The sequence below is a fragment of the Lingula anatina genome, chromosome 4, assembly GCF_051362555.1.
Source record: "Lingula anatina isolate TDL-2025a chromosome 4, LinAna3.0, whole genome shotgun sequence".
NCBI lineage: Eukaryota > Metazoa > Brachiopoda > Lingulata > Lingulida > Lingulidae > Lingula > Lingula anatina.
The window spans coordinates 15,042,941-15,066,649 of record NC_141770.1 but is presented as its reverse complement, the minus strand read 5'-3'; the positions used below and the strand labels follow the sequence as shown (position 1 = coordinate 15,066,649).

General features: G+C 40.4%; 2 protein-coding genes across 5 annotated transcripts in view; one reads left to right on the top strand and one right to left on the bottom strand.

Moving 5' to 3' along the window:
• Nucleotides 1-23,709, top strand: part of LOC147762345 (RNA helicase MOV-10-like) — a 156,082-nt gene that overhangs the window by 80,160 nt on the left and 52,213 nt on the right. The window lies entirely within an intron of this gene.
• The window catches only part of LOC106178464 (uncharacterized), an 85,010-nt gene that overhangs the window by 46,604 nt on the left and 14,697 nt on the right, over nucleotides 1-23,709 (bottom strand). For all 4 annotated transcript variants that reach the window (XM_087012111.1, XM_087012114.1, XM_087012112.1 and 1 more), the window contains 4 exons: nucleotides 21,398-22,242; nucleotides 19,231-20,332; nucleotides 12,158-18,892; nucleotides 4,543-4,667 (listed from right to left, as the gene is read on the bottom strand). In XM_087012111.1, the coding sequence (XP_086868237.1) occupies nucleotides 4,543-4,667; nucleotides 12,158-18,892; nucleotides 19,231-20,332; nucleotides 21,398-22,242 (8,807 nt within the window). The remainder of the gene's footprint in view (nucleotides 1-4,542; nucleotides 4,668-12,157; nucleotides 18,893-19,230; nucleotides 20,333-21,397; nucleotides 22,243-23,709) is intronic.

The window sequence follows — 23,709 nt, the reverse complement described above, 5'->3', positions numbered from 1 at the left end:
TATCTAACCAAGGGACAAAAGCTTGCTTGATTTTTGTTTTTTTATTGAATTTTTGAACCATAACTGCTCTTCAAAATGAATTACTTCAAACAAACTTCTTACAGTTTAAGATGTAACAGGGCAAATTATTGAAAGTGTTTATAAAGCAGCTTTTAGAAAAGGATTTAAATACTTCATTTCAATGTATCTATCAGTATACTAGTAATTCACTACCATGTCAGTCATCAGTTAATATTGGACAACATTTCAACTTCTACCTCCTTAGACTGCGTTCCCATAACCTTATCCTTCTGGCAGGATTGATCTATCATGCAACATGAACAGCATCATGGACAAAAAAGTTTTTCCAACTTTACCCAAATGCCTGTAGTTACGAGGTGGCATGCTAGACATTTAAGCTGCTTAAAGTGAATGCAATTTAGTGAGAATCCCCAAGGAGTTAGATCGATCCAGCTAGTAAGTAAGGATTATGGGAACAGGGCCTTAGAAGCACTGTGCCCGCATAAAATGAAACGCCATATTTCCAGTCCAGCTGGATCTAGACGCATTTTAGTGCCACCCATTTCTGCAAATAACTTAATTGCAATCAAGTCACCACTGGCAGCAGGTCCAAGTGTGACACATATTTCATGAAACAGGGTTTCATTTTATTTATAAATCTTTTTCTTTAAATTATATTCTCCATTTATATATTAAATTCAAAAATCTGATTTGGCTCATTTTATTCAGAAATTTTGCAATTAAAAAAAGTTACACAGTGACATAATGAGGACTGATTTTTAATAAAAATATATCTATGCATTCCAGCTATAAACCCATCAAATTACCATATTAAACACCTACCTGTTAATAGTGATCTGCAAATATAATAATATAGTAATTTATTCCGTTCAACATTTACCTTGTGGCCGTCTCCTGGCATTTTCCCTCCTAAACTAAGTGTAATATGACAATCATATCAAACCGCAGGCAAAAAGCATGAGTTTAGCACAGATTATATATACTGGTAACAACAATTTAGCTTTGGGCACATTCATGCTACTGAAGCTACTTTGATGATGTTTTCCCTAATCATCTGTCCTGACAAGTACACCACTCATTGTTAATTAAAAAGTGGAACCATTAATCCATAAGATATTTGTTTTTTGTTGTTACTTGTCGAGTCTTTTAAGCCAAGTTGTCAGGTCTTCTATGCCAAGTACACCCAGCTGCAAAAAGTGACATTTTAAGTTCAATAAAGTTAAAAGATCCTTTGAAATACGCATGTCATTGTGCCTTCAAATCCTGATGTGTAATGAATCATGCAACTGAAAAGTTGCCACATATTGCATAATGACGGTGTATATGTTACTTCATATTACATGTCTATGTTTCAAAATGCAGTCCTAGTGAGCTGCTTCTTGGTATAGCAGTAATGTAGTGATGTACTAGTACACAAGTATGCAGAAAAAAACTTTTATCTATTTATTTATCTTTTATTAATATGCCAGCAAAAGAGCGCCTCTTCAATCTAGATATAATTCAATTTTCACCCAACCATTTCATTCAAACTGGAAAGTTATTATACCTAAGGATACACCTGGCATAAAAAAACTAGCCAGGCATTTCATTAAGAAAAAAATATATTAAATTACAGGTCTTTTATTCTATAAAAGCAGGTGCCATCCCTTCATTACTTCCTGATTGTCCTGCAACCAAACCCGGTAACCACCATTATTAACCATCTATATAGATGCTATCACTATTCTTATGATGCTTTTTTACTTGACTCTGTGGTTACCAACTCAGCTTCCCCCCCCCCCCCCCCATCTCAGGGATGAGGGGCAGTCTAAGAAACGTCTGTTGCACAACGTAAAACAAAATGTGCTTAAAAGAAGGATGGCTTTAAGGCAAACCTTTAGCTTATCTGATGGCTTAGTATACACATAAAAACTATCAGTGGTCTTTTTCTGTCTGAACACACATTTGCCTAAGCAGTAGCTTACTACCAAACCAGAATTTGTAACTGGTCCTATTTCCTGTCTGAACTCGCTACCAGACAGCTACAAACAATATCGTGCAACATGATACCTGGCGAATACATGTATAGGACACCTGTAATTCAACAGGCCAAGTATTTATGCATTATGCAAGTGCACACAATGAAAGTTGCACAATAAATAGGGCCTGGAGAGATTACAGTGTTACACTCCACTTGTAAATCAACAGGCAAAACTTGAAGATCTGATAAAAGTACACCTTGACATTTGGGTTGCTTGTGACTTGGTAAGTTGAGGTGCTCAGAAGGCATATTTCATAACAATCTAGAATACCAGTAGCTGATAGCATATATATACGGTAATATGCCAAACAATTCGACCAAGATTAATTAATTAATTTAATAGAAATGTCAGTTTGGTCGAATTGATTAAAATACAGCAAATGGAAACCTTTGATATCGTTGGATTGTTAGGGGCATCTGCCAAAACGTCCATCTTTCCGGAAGTATTGCATTTTACCGGAAGTGTTACGCAAGATAAGCCGCAATTTTCGCCTAACACGTGTTTCAGGCATGTTTTATCCTCCTGAAATCTTATTTTGCTGTGTACAATATGTGCTAACATTACATAACATTAAAAAAGACGACAATTATAATTTTTCATTATATATTTCCCTCACCTACGATCACTTTCATGATGCGCTTCACAAGTGGGACGAGTATTTCCCCGGAGACAGGTGTTGTAAACAAAGGCCGGTCACTTATATTTGAAACCGGTAGCTTTAGTGGACTTAAACTAGTTATGTGATCTACGTACGCCCTATTTGAATTTTAATATGACAACTGAAATCAACCGAATTGAATTTTTTCACCAGTCTGAGATCAGTTGTTTTCAACCCGCAAGGCTTGCTCAGCGTCGAGGCGTAGACGTACGTACTTCCGAAGAAAATTCAATCACCCGTATCAAAGAATACCAACTGGTACTCAAACGGAAATCAGTGTAACTTCAAATTACTATTAAGTATTTTATTTAATAAGCATGTTATATAAAAACATATTGAGAAAAGGCAAAATACGGAGCGTACCTGTGCCGTTAGACATACAGTATCTTGCTGGCACTCTTCCGATTTTCTTACTTATATACTCCCGCTGTGCACAAACCACGGTGCATATTAAAAACCCCACTGATACAACCCGAACGTAAAAAAAGCATTTACTTGCCATAATTTTCACAAAACGGGTGCATTTATAATTTGACGTGAGAATTGAGCACATGCAGAAATGAGAGACTGGTTTTATCTGGCCTGCTCCAGCATAGCGCAAACCACATGTTAATAAAGACGGTCCCATTTTGGGGGAGGGGGGTCACAGGAATGGAGTTCGTCGTGGATTACGCTAAATATTATCAACATTTCATGCATCTGGGGAAATAGAAAGTGACTCACAGGTAACGTAAATACCCAGTGGAACTCTCTATGAAGCTCCCATGGAGTTAAGGAAGACGTCATTTTTATTGTTGACAAATCAGTTATCCATGTAGGTGAACAGCGACACGTGTTCGTCAGATTTTGACAGCGCGTGGTATTTGGCGCCAAGAAGTCTGGGCGGTCGATCCCGCTGATCTTTTGGTCGATTGTAGTAAATGTAAGATCTTGCGGTGTTGACTTCAAGAACGTTTCCCCATCTGCATATATATTTCAATCGAACTTGAAGATAAATTGCTTATTCTTCCCAAACTTTTTATTTATATGGTCTATATGAAGGTGTTTACAACGTATTCTACCCACTGTCGATATTTGGTTTCATCCAGAATAGACCTTTTTTTAACCCCCCCCCCTCCCCAGTTACGGGCGTGATGAATCAGTCAGCGAGGGCAAGTCTGCTTAATTAGCAAAATTTGTATGTCTATAAGCACTATCATTGTCATCGGGGGCAAAGGAAAAGACAGGTACGTCATGCTTCCAGATTAGATCTTCAATTAATTGTTTCTTCCTCATTGACGAGAGCTATTGAAAGGACAACAATTGACAAAGGACCAAGGCATGCAGCATCTATTTCACTGGCTTGAAAATTAACCGAGTCTTGTCGACGATGTGGTCGAACAATCGGAACAAGAAAAAAATTCTGTCCCATGATTTTGACGTATGGACTAATTGTTTGAGCTCAGAAAAATTAATTTTATAAAATAATTTTTGTGGTCGGATTGACTGGGCCCGTCGAAATGCTTGGCACATTACCGTAATAGGAGGCACACTGAATGGATAAATTGAGAATAAATAAAAAGATGATGAACAAAAAAAATCCCCATATTCTTTATTGAAATATAAATACATTATTAAAACATGTCAAATAATTACTAGTAAGGAATGTGGAAAAAAAAAACATATGCAAAGTGTATTGTGTTATTTTTGAAGTCTGATTAAGCAAAGTCACTTGTGCATTTCACACACACACACACACACACACACACACACACACACACACACACACACGTCCTCACACCTTGCTCATTCTGGTGTGTTTATTCCTATTCCATATTAACAACTATAAATGAGTTAACTTACTGCTCATTGAAGCCCTCTAACTCATCCCACTGTTCTTCCAAGGCTAGGTCCAGGTCCAAGTAGGTGCCATATTCTCCCTGGCCAGAGTGGTTCACCTTGAACAGCTGGAGGGCACAGTCTTCAAGCTGGAGGAGACGGGGAGATAGAATACATTTCATGATATAGTGTATGTGATTTAATGTACTAGGCATTGAGGGTTCAATGAAAAGTGTGTATACGTGTTCCCATACCCGAGCGCGCGTGTGCATGTGTGTGTGACAGATAGGTAGAAAATATAGACTATTATATATAGATGGAGATTGAATGTACTTTTGTTGGAAACTAAAGGTTCAACAATTAAAAACTGTGTGTGTACCTGTGTACTTTTGTGAAAGAGTATGTGTGAATGTGTAATAGAGATATATGAGCGTGCATGTTTGACAGAGAAAGTGTCTGCATGCGCATGTGTGTGTGAAAGAATGTGTACAACAGTGTGTGCTTACATGTGTGCATACATTTATATACAGGTGCATATTTATATGTATGCACATGCATGAGCATACCTAATGTGTTTGTATTGTTTTGATTCTCTACCTGATGTAATCAACATTCACTGAATTATGGTTGCATGCCATTGTAAAACAGTTTGAAAGTGCCTTTTGTAAATGTCGTCATTTCAGAGACTGATCTTTCATCTTGTTTTTTAGTTTGGTTTCTTAATCAAGCTGAAACAATCTTAAGTACCAAATTAATTCTGAGGCATTGCCATAACAAGTAATGATGGATAACATCAGACGGGGCCTAGCCAGGCAATATAATTAATAATACATATTATTTTGTGACAGGGAAGTATGCAAGATGACAACATCGCATGTCATAACTCCATTGATTGGGAAGTATGCAGACCGGCATTGTTATCAGTGAATAACATGTTTGAAATACCTGGGCTGATTTCTTGTTTGAGTTTTGACATTTCTTTTTTTTTTCGTTTGGCAAATTAGGGGCGTTATCACTTGCCATATTGGTGTCACCAAGTACAAGACAAGAACACCTGTTTATAATAGTACCTTGTCTCTATAACAGAAGGTTGAGCAACAGTCTGTCCGCATGTACTTTGTAACTTTGATGTAATTATTATACAACAGCATGAAATTAATCAAAAGTGAACTTTCCAAGTGTTTTTCAAGTTATAAGTCGACCTGCAATAAATACCAATCAACACTTACAATTTGAGGTCACAGATGTTAGATTTTTAAAGCTGCATGTTGTCCTTTATCTCTCGTAAAATTTATGCATAATTTAATATGTTATAGCAGCAGATGTGTGCCACATGCTATGGCGTTTACAGCCACTCTATTCTGTAAAATTTAGTACTTCAGAAGATTTCTTCTAGCAATATATTAATTAAAATCATCAAAATTCCACAAGAGCTTTATGCTGTTCAAATGTTTATGTTGCAAAATATCAATTACTGTTATTTTGCATAAAATCAGGCCTCAATGGACAGTTTTTCAGTTTTTATAGACACAGAGTATAGCATATAAGCAATGAAGCACATCACTTTTCCTACTGCTTTACTTTAAAAAAAATAAATAAATTCATTTTCAAATGCTTATATCTTCATAACTGAAACATTATAAACAAAACATTTTAAGGCAGAAAATAATTCACTCATATTGATCAAATTAATCAAATCAACCAAACTGAATCAGCTGTATGATGCTGGTGTTTCCTAGCTGCAAGAATATTGGAGAAAAAGGTAAGTCTGTCTCCCCCCCCCCCCCCCTCCCTCCAAAACCTCTCTGTGGCATGTTGTATTATGCACTGGCCAATAGTCATTATCCAAATACTGTCACACACCTCTTACTTTGCCATCATAACTGGTCAATTCTAAACTGTTGATCAGATAAAAACCATAAATCAAAAAGACATAAAAGCCTTCCACGCACACACACCTGTGCCTCAAGGAGACAAAATAACCACCACATATTCCACTATCCATTTAACAGGGCCACAATATTAACTACCAAGCCAGAACATGTATTATAATATCTATTTACCCATATTTTTCATTTCTATTTATAGACTAATGCATGTGTCTAAGTATAAAAGCATAATCTACTTCCATAAAATGACACGTCATCAGTTTATTATAAGTACAAGTTATTATTTGTGTTGAAAGAACAAAGGTAAGGGCTTATGGACAATTTCCTTCTTTTCCTCATGGACCTACTATTTCAGAAATGTCACACATTCCTCCCTGTCATTAAAGCAGTGACATTAATAGCAGCCTGTAAATTAATGGCACTTCAGCAGAGACACTCTTTACTATCACTGGGACAACTTTTGAAATTTATCAGGAGAAATCAAACAAAGTAGACCTCCATTAGAATCCTGGGTATGGGTAGGAAAAACATACTGAATGAAAGTACAGGTGAACTTCTTTTGACTTTGGGGCTTTATTTTTAAATGTTGTACTTTCTTCGAGAACCATCTCTTTTGCCCCCCTCCCCCCAACTACTCCCCTCAGTCAACAATTCAATGCTCTAATGAATTGGAATGCACAAAATAAATAAATCCAGTTACATTACCATACAAATAAATTTACCCAACACGTAAAAATTTTACACTTTTTACTGCTAATTATCAATGTATTTCTTCACTACTAAATAACTTGCTGAAAGGCCTGAATCATAAATCGAACAATCATGCTATAAAATTAAACACCAAAGTCCAAATATAGATACACATAGTATTGTCATTAAACTGCAGTGAATCACTTAGTATATATATATGTGGGTGAAAGGTATATTTACACAGTATATATATATATATATATATATATATATATATATATATATATATATATATATATATATATATATGTCATCTTTGTAATAATAATAATCTACACCTCCAACCATGTGGGCATATACATACACGCAACTACCCTATGCCCTACCAGTATGAACACCCATGCACGCACACACGTATATGCACACACACACATGCACGCCGGATAAATGGCAGCACCTATGACATTACCACCAGCCGAAATCTTTCAAAAAAAAAAGTTCCACCCATCCATATTGCTGATAGAGCTGTAAAGCTATCCCTCAGCTTTGCGGGGTTATTTATGTACATGCTGGCTAACATAAACAGCTAGCCCTGTCATCACTGGGCCAAGTTTCTCAGGTGGGCAACTGCAAGGTGAGCCAAAGGGAGAGAAAGCGGGCATCAGATCGCTTGGAGCTGGATGTATTAACCCCAACTAAGAAATCAACCTACATAAACAGACTGCTGTTTCTTTAATGACTGGTCGCAGCTGTGGTACAGTGGTAAAGAAAATGAGAGGTGGAGGTTTTAGCTTTTAAATATTTATTAGCAATTACCAATATTATAGCCGTTTTTTAAACTCCAGCGATGACATCACTCGTTAATCACTGGTTTGGACTGCTTCATTTATTTTAAACCTGGCTAGACAAAAGCTCCTTCCCACTCCTGTACTTTTGATTACTCACGATCACTTCAATACAAAACTGACTGACGTATGTAAATAACACGCGCAGACAAATCCAAAACTAAAGCTAACTGCATAATGAAAAATATCTCAGTGTTTCATTCAAACAGGTTTTACAATTTATTCTGCTTCGTTCGTACATTTTACGACTGAATTTAGACCCATTTGAACACTTTTTCTTTCATTCAAAACAAAACCGCAAGTTTGAACGTTCAAACAGCACTATTTATCTTCAGTAATAATAAGGTTTTGACAGTCGCTACTCACTTTGTGAGGGGCCCGTAAAAGCCTCTGAACGCCGGCGATCTGGCTACCAAGCGGTACATTGGTAAGGAATGTGTAACTGGGCGGGCGAGAAGGCTCCGGGAACGCTGTGCTAGAAAATGGGTCCCTATCGTCCAAAAATTGGACCCTGCAACTAAACGTCGCCATGTTTTCACTTCATCGGTGCTCTGAGTGTGTTTGACCGCACAACTACGTCTCTGTGAATATATCCTCCGCGAATGAATCACCTCTTTCCTGTTGAGAGAATTCCTTTGCAAAATGCCGAAAGTCGTACTAAATAACCAACTTATTTACGGTGCATCAACTTGGCAGATAACCTGGAGAGTTCTACGGATGATATATCGTCTGCTGCGCCTACCTTGCTTGAATAATATCCCAGACAGGTACTGGTGTAGGAATATCAGATTTCATCTTGGCAGAGCTGTGACGTCACTACAGCGTGGGCTCTTTCAAAATTTCTCTAATTCAAGACAGTTGATTACCCCGTTCCTGTCAAAATGTTCTTTGATAATTTTGGATTTAGTAATGAATGCTTTATTTGTTTATTTGATGAAGTTAATGCGCGGTTTACTGGTTTAAAGGTTAGGCTGAGCTGGCATAGGTATAAATTAAGGCGCACCTGCTGTGCTTACGGACGGCCTTTAATTTAAGCCTACCTGAGTACAAGGTAGGCTATATAGATTTAACTCATCTTTTAAGCCCCTATATCTCACTGCATATTGCTCGTCATAGCAATAAAAATTATTTCGCTTCTTTATCTCAGTTCAAATTTATATTTATCACGTTCTGGTGCGTTTTAGAATTGTTTTTTTTTTATGTTTGACCCATCTGATTAGGCCTACCTGTGTAACTTGAATTCTACTTTCATTTCACGTTTCACATCTGTCTCTGTCTACAGTATTGCGTGATTGCATTCAAAATAAAAACCAGTGGCTGTTTGATAATGAATATATAACACACTGCAGACTGTGTACATAGACTTCTGTACAGCACAGCTATGTTTGGTTCATGCGCCATCTTTTGACATAAGGTAGAACGACAAAGACTAGCCTACGGAGCACACACCTGCGGAAATAAAACTTGTAAGGTGTATTTTTCTTGCGGGCTTTCTTGGCATTAGATTAATTACGAAAAAATATATATTCATAATTTATTATAAATTACATATTTATAAAAATGTTTATCGATCATTTATTGGCCTTTTTTGACATAATTATGTTTAGCATATAAACCAGTAAAGATATTTAATAAAAGGTCTATTTAAAATGTGACAGTTCTTATGTGAGTAATATCTGAATTTGGATTTACTTTCACTTAAAAATGAAAATAAATACTTATATCTGAATTTTGCATAAACTTTCATGGTGTATTCTTCGTTTAAAATGCAGTGCAGTATTTGGAGTGTGTGTAAAAATACTGAAATTATTATTTACTTCTGGATTCTATTAATCGGTTGTCGTAACAGTTCTGATCACGTTAAATTCACCCCCCAAAAGTCAAAAATTTTTAGCTTAGTCAAGACTGATAAACTTGGATAGCCGACTACATATCAAGTCGACTTTGCGATATGGCATTTTACCAACGATTGGCCCACCATGCATGTCGTAGACATTGCTAAATGGCTCACCGTTACCACTGAATATAAATGTCAAAGTAAATACTATGACAATTTGCTCTGGAACCCAGTTAAAATACTGAAAAAAAAAAAAAAAAAAAAAAAAAAAACCGAGGTAGCCCCTTAGACTCTGTTTTACTGCTGTCTGAGACAGATATTAAATTCGTTATGTAAAACGGTCCTAATAGTGTTTTGGTATACATGTACGTGTCTTAGCTTAAATTAAATGAAGGGTGCCTTACTTACCTTAGGGCAGATATACCATCGTTAAATAATTGCATCACATTACTCATCACTTCAGAATACCGAAAACATGATCGTCAATACCTTTAATCATTGCGCTTCCACCCACACGCGAACTTTTTCCATTAACGTTAATTGGCGTGAGTAAGTGAGTAACTAATGAACCAAATTTGCTACCGTAGTAGCACGAGTTTCAAAAAATAAGTGAACAAGTTGTTTCTGCCCAGGTCTATTGCGCATATCGTCAGTTAGGATACGTTTTTCTCTTTTTCTTTGTATCTTTTACATTAAAACCTCTTCCTTGTGTGAAATGTTATTTGTTCTGGATAAATTACTGTTTGTTTTTAATTGTCGTTTTTATGGGCCCATGGTTATTCACGTTGTTAGGTTTTGAAGGTAGTTTATTGTTGCGAAATATTCCTTGAAAACGGAGTTTTACAGAGTTTTTGATTCTTAAATGTCAGTTCACCAACTTATCTACTCCTTTCAAGTAAATCATTGTATACAATTGCATTTTTTCCAACCAATCTTTCATTATTCTCAAGAAGAACTGATTTTTGCTATTAACTGTCATTACTACGTCTCTCAGCGTGTTTTTGACTTGACAGTATTTCTTACACTCACAGTAGATAAACATTTGAAATATGGCTTATTTAAAATATAGCAGAAGTCAATAAGAAATTTTAAAAATCTTCATAAAGATTCACTCCTTAAACCTTTAACGATGGAAACTAAATATTTCATGTAGGAATGTTCCAATGTTTCCATATCTGCTCCCTGACAGCTTTGATAGCTTTTTTCTCAAACGACGAACCCCAAACGCTAATCATAGAGGCATAATACTCCACAGTTTTAGCAGAAAACATACTTGTGAAGCACACATAAATCCACAGGTCTCTCGCTTCTTAATCTGAGTGGGCCTCATATACTAAGTTGACCACTTCTATATTTGTCACATTTTCGGAAGTCGATAAACGTCTTTGAAAAAGTGAGGGTTTGTGTAGAAGAACAAGTTGCCATTTTGGCAAATAAATAAGTTTATGAAATTTGTTAACTCTTGTTTAATGATTAATACACCAAATATTCCTCCATTTTTTTTTGAAATATCATTTCTCATAGTAATTATTTTGGGGCTTTAAAATCCCACATTTTTAACTTCTTTCATATATTTCATCACGTGGTTGACTTTGATCTGATCAAAGAAGTTTCAGTAGTTGCGGCGTTTGATATTTGTGTAAAATCAGTATGCGCGCTGTTTTTCTTTTTAGAATAGGAAGGGAGCGTAAATGACGATAATAATAATCTCTTGTGAAAATCGGTCATTAATATTTTGAATGTGGAAATAAAATGGTGCAATCTGATGCGACTAAAATTCCCCATGACACATGACGGGGAGGGACATGGCGTTAAAATGGCGCAGTCCAACGTGGGAACCAAAGGGCTGGCTGATCTATTTGTGTGAGTGTGGGTGATATCGTAGCAGGCCGCCATATAGCGGTACAGGTGGTACTTTCAAAAGTGATCCTCGAATATAGATTGTAAGAACGCAAAATCATACCCACTGACTCGTGGCTCAATGAAACTAATATCAAACGTGGTTATATCTACAAATTTGCATATACTTTTGGATAATCTGCCTCACAGTCTCACTGTGCCAACACGTTTTGCGAACGGCGACTGTGCCTTTTAACGTGAACACGTGTCATTGGTGATCAACAATTTTTAGTCCCTCTCCCTGCCAGATAATTCCATTTATTCTTTTATTTATGATTTGTTTACTGATTTAGTTATTTATAGGGTGCAATTTTCGTTACAATGCTAGGTATACGAAATCTAGTTCTGTGGACCCCTGAGTGCAGCTTCTGGAAAAGTGTGAGTCTGCAGTCGACATTATGTTTTAAAAGAAAGTACGTAGCACTGCCCTCCGCTGGTCTTTTTATAATACCTGTATGCGCGTGTGTGAATATACGTACCTTCTTCATATCAACTCCCATGTTATCGAGAAGATCATTCAGTTTCTTGAACCCCTCCCATCCATCATCTGTCGCAGGCAGCTCACTATCGTCTGGCTTTGGTTTCTGGCATATGATCAGCAGGTCGTTAATTGTGACAAAACCTTTGACCTCAAGAACAACCTCCAAACATTTTTTCCAAGGAGGCAATTCTTCTTCGTCATCTTTCTTGTCGTCAGCGCCCCCTTTGTTTCTGCGGGAAGGCGTGGGACTCCTGCTTCGACTTCTGCTCCTGTTTCTTTTGGGCTCGGCAAGAAGTTGTGGAGATGGTTTCTCCGCTTTCTCGCTCCCTGCAGCTGCCTCTTCTTGCTTCTTTTTTTCTGCCTCTTCGCTGTAATCCTTCCCCAGCATATCAAATACATCAAACGCATCTACGTCTCTTCTGCGAGCCTTCGGAGATGCTGTTACCTTTGACAAAAGTGTATCCAAATCTTCCAGGTTTTCCATAGAAAACGACTTCTTTTTTCTGGATTTCTTTTTCTTCTTTCCAATTGAGTCCAAGTTTGTCATGGAAGCGCTGTGTTCCGCCGCAGAGGGCTGCAGCAGTCCGTGCTGTTGGCTGGGAACCGGGGAATCAATCAGGTTGGGTGTAGATTCGGTCTTGGGCAGTTTACCCGGAGTGTTATTTCTGTTTTTGGCGTCCTCATCTTCTTCAGCCACGGTGCTCATGTAGAATGCACTATAGATATCCTTTCCTTTTAGAGCGTTACGCTTCGACTGTGCTTTTGAAGGCTTAGGCTCTGGCTCAGCAGGCGCAGGGGCGTTAAACTTGTCCAGTAAGCCCCCCAGACAACCTGAAAGCTTCCCGGGTTTCTTCGCTGGTGCTGCTGCTTTCTTTTCCTCCGGTTTCGGTTGGTTTTTCATCCATCTGTCTTGCAACGCCTTTTTGCTGTGTGTCACTTCTTGCTGAGCTTCAGAGGCACGTATGCGAGGTGCCTTTGGTTTGAGTAAGTCATCAATATCATGAGCCGCACCAATGAACATGAGATCGTCCTCAGTGTTTGACGTCCTGGGCTTGAGGAGTCCAAACTGACTTGCTCGCGTGATAGCCCTGGGATCCAGTTTTATACCCATCATTTGGTCCAAGCTCGGTACCTTCTGTCGAGTTTTAGTCGGGTCTGCGAGTTTTTGAGTTTTTGCAGTGTTCGCTTTGTTCATCCGTTCTTCATGCTTTGGCTCCGGTTTAGGTGGCGGCCATTGCTTTGTTCTACCAACAGCCGTCTTATTGAGATTGTCTTCTTCCTCATCCGAGAAATCGTCAGAAAAGTTATCTTCACTAAAACCTAACAAACTATCGATGTCACGAACTTGTCCAATAAATCCACCAATTTTCTTACTGCGTCTGTTGTCCACGGACTCGGTATCTGTGTCAACATCGGATGGTCTAAGCTCGTTCTTAGGCACTAAGTCCGGCAACATGCCCGCCGAACCGTACCTCTTCATGCCCCCAGAGTAATCAGCGGACAGCCTCCGGCCTGGTAGAGATCCGGGTGCACTCCAGTTGTCCTCGGCACCCGACTCGGAATACATGGAAGACGACACTGAGCCGGGTGCACTGCTGGCAACGCTGGAGAGACTCTCCATTGACGGGGCGTGGCGCATATGGGCAGGAATGGCGGTTTTATGTGGCGTAAGCCGGGAGTAGTTTTGATTCTCATCCGGCACTGTTAAAGTCGGCACCTGTTTGCTTGCCGCCTTTGTTTCCGTAAAATTATCAGTTTGTTTGAGTCTTTGCCTTGACTGGACGTTGTCATAGGGAGAAGGGGACCGATCTTCAGCACCGCGTCTGCTTGACGGGGGTCTAAATCTACTCTGTTGGACTTTGATATCTTCAGCTGCTCCATGTTTTCTTCTGATGTTATCATACGGGGAAAGGGAACGGTGACCCGATTCGGACATCTCATCATCGTCCGTAGCCGTGGAGGGTTTCCGGTACTTCGGTTGGAAAGGTGTTTGTTTCGGTTTCAGTTGTCCGGAATCTTTTCTGGTGTCTACTTTTGAGTAGCGTTTTTTAATGTCGTCTAGATGAGATGGTGCTTTTGATGGCTCTGGAGATTTTGATAGCCTAGCGGCATCTTTGTCTTCCTTTTCTTTGCGACCCCTCATCCAGCGATCTTGGAGGCTTAAGCGTTCTTTTGGCTCTTCTTTTTCTTGTTCCCTCTGTTTATTAAGTCGCCGTTTCCTGGCCTCTGACATCTCCTCCTGTTTCTGCCCTTCTTTATTCAGCCGACTTTTCCTAACATCAGATTTGTCATCCTGGCGACTTGGTCGTCGTCTTTTCCCCTCGCCCTGTTCCTCTTTAGTTTCCTTTTGCTGGTCTACTTTCTTATTTAGTTCGGGTATTCTGTCCCTCCAGCTCTGACGTCGTGTTTCTTTCTGTTCTTCGGGTGCTGCTGGTGCCGGTGCCTGTGCCGGTTCCGGTGTTGGTGTTGGGGTAGGGGCAGGTTCGGCTTTGATCGCCTGCTGCTTGCGTTCTTTCCAACTCACAAACGGCTCATCGTCTTTTGCTTCAACGCTCTTTCCTAACTGCATTCTTGCTTTCCAACTACTGTAGGGTTCTAGAGTCGATTTGGCTTTCTCCCCCGATGGTTTTCTAGATCGATCTGAGACTCCGGGTTTTTTGTCTTTTGTGGGCGATTCTAAAGACCTGGAGGGTGACGATTTCAGTTCCTCACGCCTTGACGATCCAACTTCTAGCGTTGGTCTTGAAAATTTGTCTTCAAATCGACTTCGTTGAAAAGCAATGGTGCTTGTTGGTTTGGTCTCTGTTTTTGTTTTCTCTTTCTTTTTCCCCTTGTCAAACCACCCGTCCTCTTTCAGTTTATCCCTCCAACTTGAACGAGTATCTTTAGTTTCTTCTTCGTCCTTCTTTTCGTCTTTCTGCTTTTCCTCCAAGGGAATCTTTCTCTCTTGTGGTCTCTGGCGCTTCCTTTTGTTATCACCTTGGCTCTTTCTTTTATCTTCTCTTTCCTCTTCATCCTCTTGAGAGGTCATGGAAGTGGTCATTCCTCTTTGTCGCATAATAAACGGAGTTTGCTTCGGTTTGGCAACGCCATCTTCAGGCTTCCCTTTTTCATTCTCATCCTTTAACAAGCTGTCTGAATCTTCGTCATAGTCATGCCTAATGTGTGCCAAACTGTATTTTTGTTGTTCGTTCTCTTGTTCCTGTTCGCTTTGTTGTGGCAGGTCAGTAGCTGGGTGGGTATCCGTACGGCGCATTATGAAAGGTGTTTGCTTGGGCCGAATACTTTCATCATCCTCAACATCCTCGACCTTGCGTTTTTCAAAGAACTCTTCATCTTCATCTTTAAAGATGCTATCAAAATCTTCAACCTCACCCAGCTGTAACTCATTATTGCCAAGAGACACTTGTTCATGTGTTGGAGGCTGTATGGGTTTGACGGGTTCAGCCATGATCTCAACCGGCTCCGGCATCTTGACAGGTTCTGCAGTCGGGGACAAAGGTGGTTTCTCTACTTTCTCATTATTCTTAGGTTTCAACTTATCCTTTAATGAAACCTTTACCAAACCGTCGTCTGATTTTTTTATCTGTTTCTGATTTGTTTGGTCTTTTTGTTGCTGTACATCTTTCGCAGGTTTTGCCTCTTGATCAAAGACAATTTCACGTTGTTTAGCTTCTTCTGGAATTTTCTTATCGTCGTGATGTTCTTCTTGTTTTTTCTGTTGCTGTTGAGATTGTTGGTCTTGTTCTTTCTTTTGTTTTTCCAGTTGCTTCAACTTCAGTTTATCTTTCAAGGATACTTTTACTATCTCCTCACCTTCTTTCTTATGAACCGGCTCTTTATCAAACACCTCTTTTTGATCTTTAACTGAGACGTCATTTTCTGCGAGTCCCGTATCCAGTTTTGATAAAGCCAATAACCCAACCAAGTCAGAATAATCAGATTTTGCCGATTTTCTCTTATTTGCCTCATCGTCGTCAGCGAAGTACAACGCTTTTAATATATCATCAGGTTTTTCATGGCTGTCATTAAGTTCTTTCTCCTTATTGTCCAGTGCCTTGTTTTCACTCGCTTCAGGGGCAGGCGAGGCATCTGTCTCAATAGCTTTGGGCGTCTCTTTAATACTGGAATCCTCTGGTTCATCTTGCACCATCATATACAGTTCGACATCAAGTCCAGTCTCTTCAGAAGCCCCTAAATTCTCAATTGGAGATTCCGCCAAGTGGACGGTTTCTTCCTCAGGGACGCATTCTTCAGTCAAACTAGCCATCCTTACCATATTTTCCCCAGCCACCTCTTCTTCCTCCGTGGTTGTCTTGTGGCTATCTACGTCAACAGATACCGTAAACACGTCATCAGCTTCATCCTCGTCCACTGTCACAGCTCGTTTCAAGTTATCATCATCGTCCATCACAATATCTGCCACGTCAGAGACAGACTCTCTCACATCTTCCATTGTATCGTCACTGATGCTGGCGACTTTAATCCGAGTATCGTCATCATCTGTCTGAGGTATGGCAAAATTAACTATATCTTTCACTGCATCGGGTGGTTGTTCTAGGTTATCAACCGCGCCAGATGCCAATTGTATTTGGTCCTCTTTTCGCGGTTCCATTACCAGTTCTGAGGCACTTTGCTCACTAGATAGTTTCTCAAATTCAGGCTCCTTTGAAGTTGCGACCTGCAGTGTTGTGTTGTCGTTTTCAACTAAATCAGCAACGGTTTGTTTTTGAACAGAAGGAGACTCCAATTCTTTTTCCACAACAGCTGCAAGTTGCTCAGCTCCAGCATCTTCAGCTATTAAGTCACATTCAACATATAATCCTACTTGAGGTGCTTCAGTTGGATCTACAGTGAAGATGACATTGTCCTCGGTGTTATCTTCTTTAACTAGGTCTTCTGTATAATCAGTGGTTGCAGATTCAAGCTCCTGTTCCTCAACGGATGCAGTTTTCATTTCTTGGTCATCAGTATCAATAGGAGATGCCTCTAATTTTATATCATCATCACTGGCCAAGACACGTTCCTCTGCCGTGCGAAGTTTTTGTGACTCGTTGTCCCCGTCTTCGTGAATCTCTAATACTGGCCACACGATGTCTGCCAAATCATTTAGGTGACACTGGGAACTGCGTCTCGACGTTGACATAGACGAAGAACGCGGTGAGTTTAGGTCGATGAGATTAAACTCACTGGAAGTCGATCCCTCTCTCTTTCTTTGGGCACCATTGAGTTGCGGTGCAAAAAGAACCCAGTCATCTGTGGAGGTGGATACTGCTTTCTGGAATACATTTGGGACGTCTTTCAAAACGGCATCTTCGGCCTTTGTGTTTTCAACGGTCTCAACGTTCAGCAAGTCATCGACAGAGCTACACCTTAAGGGTTGTTTGGTGTGTGTCTCTGGCTCAGTCTCGGCCTGCAAAGAAACAGACCGTTCAAGCGGCTGTTTATCGTCTAAATCCACAAGGTTGTTAACATATATAGTACCATGCCATGGAGGGGTTTGTGTTTGTTTTGTCGTTAGATCCTCAAACATGTCCTCCCTGGATTTCCATTTCATCCGTTCTAACACACTGTCTTCATCAGGCTCGTATGATAGCGTCTGTGTTTCTACAGTGCATGTACGAGGGCCAGAGTCTCGCCTGCGCGCCCTGCTTTTGCCTGGCACGTGCAGAATATCCTCACGTGAGTTTGATCTGCTACTGCTTTTTCTGCTGCCAGGGGATAGAATGTCTTCCCTGGAGTTTGACCTACTTGTCTTCCTGCTTCCTGACGATCTCTTGTCGCTCAGGACATCCTCACGGGAACTTGATCTACTTTTCTTTGATTCGCTTGATTTGCCCTTGGAGCGCCTGTCATCTAAGTCCAGAACATCCTCCTGGGAGTGGGATCGGCTTCTTCTGCTTCCTGAGGACCTCTGGCGGGAAGACTGTCGAGATGACTGTGAAGAATCGCGAGAATCTAACAGGTCCTCGCGAGAATTGGTTCGATGACCTGATCTTCTTCCTTTGTGTTTCCCTATTGATATATCGTTTGAAAATGCATCAGAAGAACCACCATGCTCTATATCTTCATCTTCTCTATATTGGTGACCGCTGTGGGTACGGTGTCTATGGCGTTTTTCATCGTCTGCCCTGTTAAGTGCAGATTTTCTATGGTTTTTATTCGGCGGTCCTCCATCGTCTTGTGAGGTAAAAACGCTGTCTCTGGAACCATAGATGGAATCTAGTTTAGGTTTCTTTTTACGTTGAGCTTCAACGTTTGGAGAAATTTCTCTCTCAAAGGGTGGTGGGGTTGTATCCCTGCTACTGGCAGAGGGTCTTGGTGATCTCACTCCTTGTTCGCTCTCCTCACTGTTCACTTTGGACAAGCGCAGTGCCCGTTTATCACGATCTGATTCCTTACTATTCTGTCTGGACGCTTTTGATGATCTCCGTTCACTTTGGTGGGAAGAATTACTCGACGACCTCGAGTGCGATTTTTTCTTTGCTTGTTCTACATTTTCAGTTGAACCGTCTTTACCATCTTCCGAGTACCGCGGTGATCTGGAACCCCTTGTTCTGCGTTCCGAGGCCGACAATGACTCGACGGAGTCCTTTCTTCTCTGTCTGTTTGGTTTGTATGGGGCGCTGTCGTCCGGGCTTGACTGCGGAGTTACTTTCCCCTGGTTTTCAGCAATTTGCTTCCTTAGCACCTGCTCTGCCGGTGTATCCAGCTGCTCCTTCCACGATTTCACCTACAGAACCAAACAGAGAGTAAATAGCAAGTTAGAGTTTGAGAAAATTACTGAAAATAAAACCAAAACCTAAAGCAGCGCTTCAATTTATTATGCAACAGTAAAACAATTTACCCATTAATCAGCCCTGGCCGCCTGAATAAGTTGCCGCAGTGGTGAGCAATATTACCTGACATTTGGATTGAGGTACCAGTTTTGGCACTGAAATCAGCGGTAGTCATTGCGAAATAATATCTTCAGGTGAAACTCATGATCACTGCTATGCATCCTTACACACACGATATGAATACAATATATTACAGATTGAGTTTTATTTGTATAGCATTTGGTTGACTTGCCTTTTCGATGCTATCGCGTAAGCTTAGAGTTTCTGGGGTAAGTGGCACCACAGGGGGCACGGAGGGGGACTCTGGTTCAGCAGGTTCTGGCTCTGGTTCCGAAATAAACAAGTCAGGGTTGATGTTATCTCTACTTGACTTGTGTCGTCTAGAGCTTTGGGAGGGTGGGCGGGAGTCCTCTTCAGCGTCTCTAAAATCTCTCGAGAACCGCCGTCTACGATTTGCGCTTTCTTCTTGTTCCGCTGCGTCAGCGTCGTCATCAAAGAAGGTGCGCGATCCCCGACGTCTGAATATGAATGGCGTCTGTCCTTCAGCGGCACTTGCATATTCGGAGTCGTCTGCTGTGGAATTCTTGGGAGTGCTGGTCAATGGTTCACGCCGCCTGCGGCGTCTGTGAGAAACGCTGTCCTCCTCTTCCGTTTCCGTGGTGTCACGCTGCTGATCACGTGCCCGTCGCCGTCGCCTCTCATCCGTGGAATCCTGTCTGGAAGTAGATCTTTGCGGGCGGGGAGGTTTTCCGTAAACTTGGTCCCGCCACGATGTTTCTGAGGGGACTTCGTCAGCCATGTCCTGAGTGAGAGATGGTCGGTCGGTTCTACTCGTCTGCCGCGAGATGCCAGAAGAGCTTTTCTCTTCCGTTTGGCTTATTTGTCGAGAAGGAGGATTGGAGGAGGTGGGAGAATCAATGGAATTCTGCGTTACGTATTTATCATAGTATTTATAGAACGAATCTGGCCCGATATCGCCTGCTACGGAATCGGGCTCTTTAAAATCAGTTTGACTAGCACAGTCTATTGTCAGGGGTCTATTAGGCCTGAATCGTCTCCTGCGAGCGTTGGTCTCTTTTTTCAGATACGATCGTCGCCTTTTCTGTGAAATGGAACTTTCGTCTCTGTCCCGCCTTCTTCGGCGCCGTCTGCGTGCGTTCGTTGGCTCGTTGTCGAAGTCGACTGGAGATGTACCTCTGCATATCACGTGTGTTTTTCTGTCGTCTGAGTCGCCGCCGCTGTCACTGGCAAAGTCTGAACCAGAAGACGGCGCCCGCGTAAAAGGGGTATGTCGTGTGGATGATTTCTCGTCATCTGTCTCTCCAAGAGAACTCCTGCGGAAAAAAATGGAAACCCATATGTTAACGGTTAGGCAGCAGTTTGCTCACTCTTCTGTGAAATAAATTAAAGGTCATTGCACACGCTGATGTCACAATTATATCTTAAAAGAAACGTTTTTGTTCATTTCAAATGTAAAGTAACGCAGTTTAAAGAGGAATGTAAAAGAGAGACGGGTTATTTGCACTACTGTGCCAAATATTCAAATCATCCCTTTTCGTTAACCGAACTTTCAAACCTTCTCTAGAAATGAGCTATATTAATTAAAATGGCAACACTTGTTACTGAAGAGTTACGGAAACGGGGCACTCTTCAACGCACCAAGAAAGCTGTCTTATCAAATGTTATCATGGTGAAACGCCGTTCAAAAAGTACTTCTGCAACCGTGACTTAATATAAAACTTACCTGTACAACTGATCACCTGTACATGTAAGCAATATTGTGATTTACTCGATAAGTTAACTGATGTTAATTTTCAACTGTAGCGGTCAAGCTATGGATGTTTCCCAAAATCTGGCCAATACATCAAACAACTTACTTAATCTTTACCTGCAGGTTTCAATCTTTTTGCAAAATTGCTCCTCTGCAATCAATTCAAACCTTATCCCAGATATTGTTGGTAATTCTACACACATTTTGCCGTTTACTCTTATCTAAAACACCTTCCAAATGTAAACCATTCACTACACGCCTTTTCAACTGCCGCTTTTTGACAGTGTTTCAATTTTCCAGTGAATAGTCTCATTTCATTAACATATATTTGCAACAGACCGGATTCTTGCAAGGTCCCTTACGATACACCTTAAATATTTCTTTTGATTTTTAAAAATCTTTTAAAAATCCCAATTTCAGATATTGGTACTGGCCTTTTTTCGACCTCAGATATACTAGACAAGCATAGAAAATGTTATAGTTCAATGTTACTGGGGATTTCATTTCTTTCAATTACCCTTGTATGACCAGTACATTTCCTTACTAAAAATGATATTATACAACATATAAAATTATATATTATACGTTATATTATACATCATACAAATATGATATGTAACATAAATACCTGGAGAGCTGTCGCGTCATACCAGTATACGCAGGCGCAGAGTGGGTGGAATGACTTGATAACTGCCGGGAGTAGGGAGTTAACTCTCGTGACGGCTGGCTGGCCACACTATAGCTCCCTGCCTCTCTGGCCGACGCCGTCGAGGCTTGGCGATCATAACTTCCGGCGTAAGACCCCGAATCTCGTCCGGAATCTTTTGATTTTGTCGGTTCTTCATTTCTACTGGTGCTGTAAGTCCTATCTCGCGCTGAGTATGTTGGAGTGCTAGTGTGATCGTACCGTGAAAGTCTAGAATACCCAGCCGGTGAGGGATCCCGGCTGGTGGGTTGTGAGAGGTAGCCACGAGCTCCGCCATAGTCCGAACCCCGAGACGACGCCCGATCCAGGCTGCCGTACGACCGGGTACTTCCCCCATAGTCTGATAAATAACCACTGCGGTTTGATGTTCTATCTAAAGATGAATATCTATCCCTTGACCCCCCTCCATACCCCCCGTAACCGGTGGAGTACCTGTCTCTGGGGGTGGTACCACCGCTGTATTTGTTCAAAGCACCTGAACTACCATATCTATCCAGTGAACTATTACTTCCATATCTGTCTAAGGAACCGTAACTGGAAGATCTCCCAAGTCCTGTGCCGTAGGTCGTACCCCCGGCACCGTAAGTCCGTGTAGTCCCACCACCACCACCACCACCATATGAAGTTGTGAGGTCTCCATAGCTACGATAAGACCCTAACCCACCGCTGCCACCACTGGTGTAACCTCCACCGCCGCCATAACTGCTGCCACCGCCTCCGTACGTACGTGAGGAGTAACGGCCGCCGCCGCCACCGCCGCCGTCATACTGAAAGGTAAAATGATGGCAATGAAAATTTTGATGACATATTTTGTTAAATATTTGCCTTTAACTTTTTTACCACTAACATCCGCCTTAACACCATTTAATCTGAAACTATCTGTCTATCCAAATGAATGAAAAAAAAAACTAAATCTGAAACTGAAAAGATGTCTTAATAAAAAGATTAATAAAAAAACAGATAAACAAACAAATAAAGAAAGAAAAAGACCAAGACTTTAATTCGTAGTGGAAGAATTAATGCTTAGTACTTAAGTGCTGATGACCGTCGGATAAGGTTCAATTCATCTTTGATTAAGTTTTATCAAGTTTTAGCCGACAATTAGTTGAACCTATAATGAGCACAAGACTGGTGACACACCCCAATGAATAAAAGCAACAAGCAGAAATTTCAATTAAACATTATATGTTAGTTAATAAAGAAAAATATAAAAACTTTTATGGTCAACAGCATCTGAACCTTCGGAAGATCCGATAAACATTAAATTGTTCGAGTTCTATTTCTTTTATTTCTTAATTTACACTCTATATCAATTACTATTTTCCATATGCTTGTCACTTTCAAGATTTCTTTTCATGTCGATGTTTACACACCAAAACGCTTTTACTAAATGGTGAACTTAATTTGATGCTAAAATCAATCTCTTGACACAATTTTGGGAGAAATTTGGAACACCATGCCAGATCTGTCAGATAAAATGATCATTCCTCTCTGTCATGCTTAAACCGTACCGGATGCCGTTATTATGGGGTTTAACTGCGGAAACTCCGACAGCTTTGGTGTCTGACGTTGTGCGGAAACCGAACCCGTAACGTCAAACACTCGCATGGAGCGGGACACAGTAAGGCGTGCGAGGATAAAGTTGAGGTTTTGAATACCACCGATCATCTATCATTATTACCATGCCCTAGGAGTGAGCTTATGAAAAACACTTTAGCCCGAAAATTAGTCTAAAAGTATAGACCAAAAATTTGGTATGCTTCAGTTCAAAATAAAGCCATAATAGCCAACTTGAATACAGAAAGCATTGCTCTGAAACCTTTGGCATTTCTTTTTTGTTATATAAAAAGCACAGTATTCTATTTAATTGGACTTTCATTGATACAATTAAATTTTGTTTAAAAGTTCGGATCCGTTTTTGTTTTAAAATGAAACAGGCCTCATGTAGATGACAGGGAAGTTATTTAACACATGTTTAAGATTAAATCAGTTTGTTTAAAAAAGTGACAACGGATGCCAATTAGACAACGCAGTTAGACAGTTATTGTGGTGCAATCGTATGCCTCCTAACCTAGGATACACATTATTTATTCTAAAAATTGGTTAAAAAAACATGAAAATACGCCATTAGTATTATCGTGGAATGTATTTGCTTTCACTTCCACGGCTAGTTCCCTCCTAAGGATAAGGTCTGGTCCCATATTTATCTATCTTTCTATCTTCATCGCAAAGTC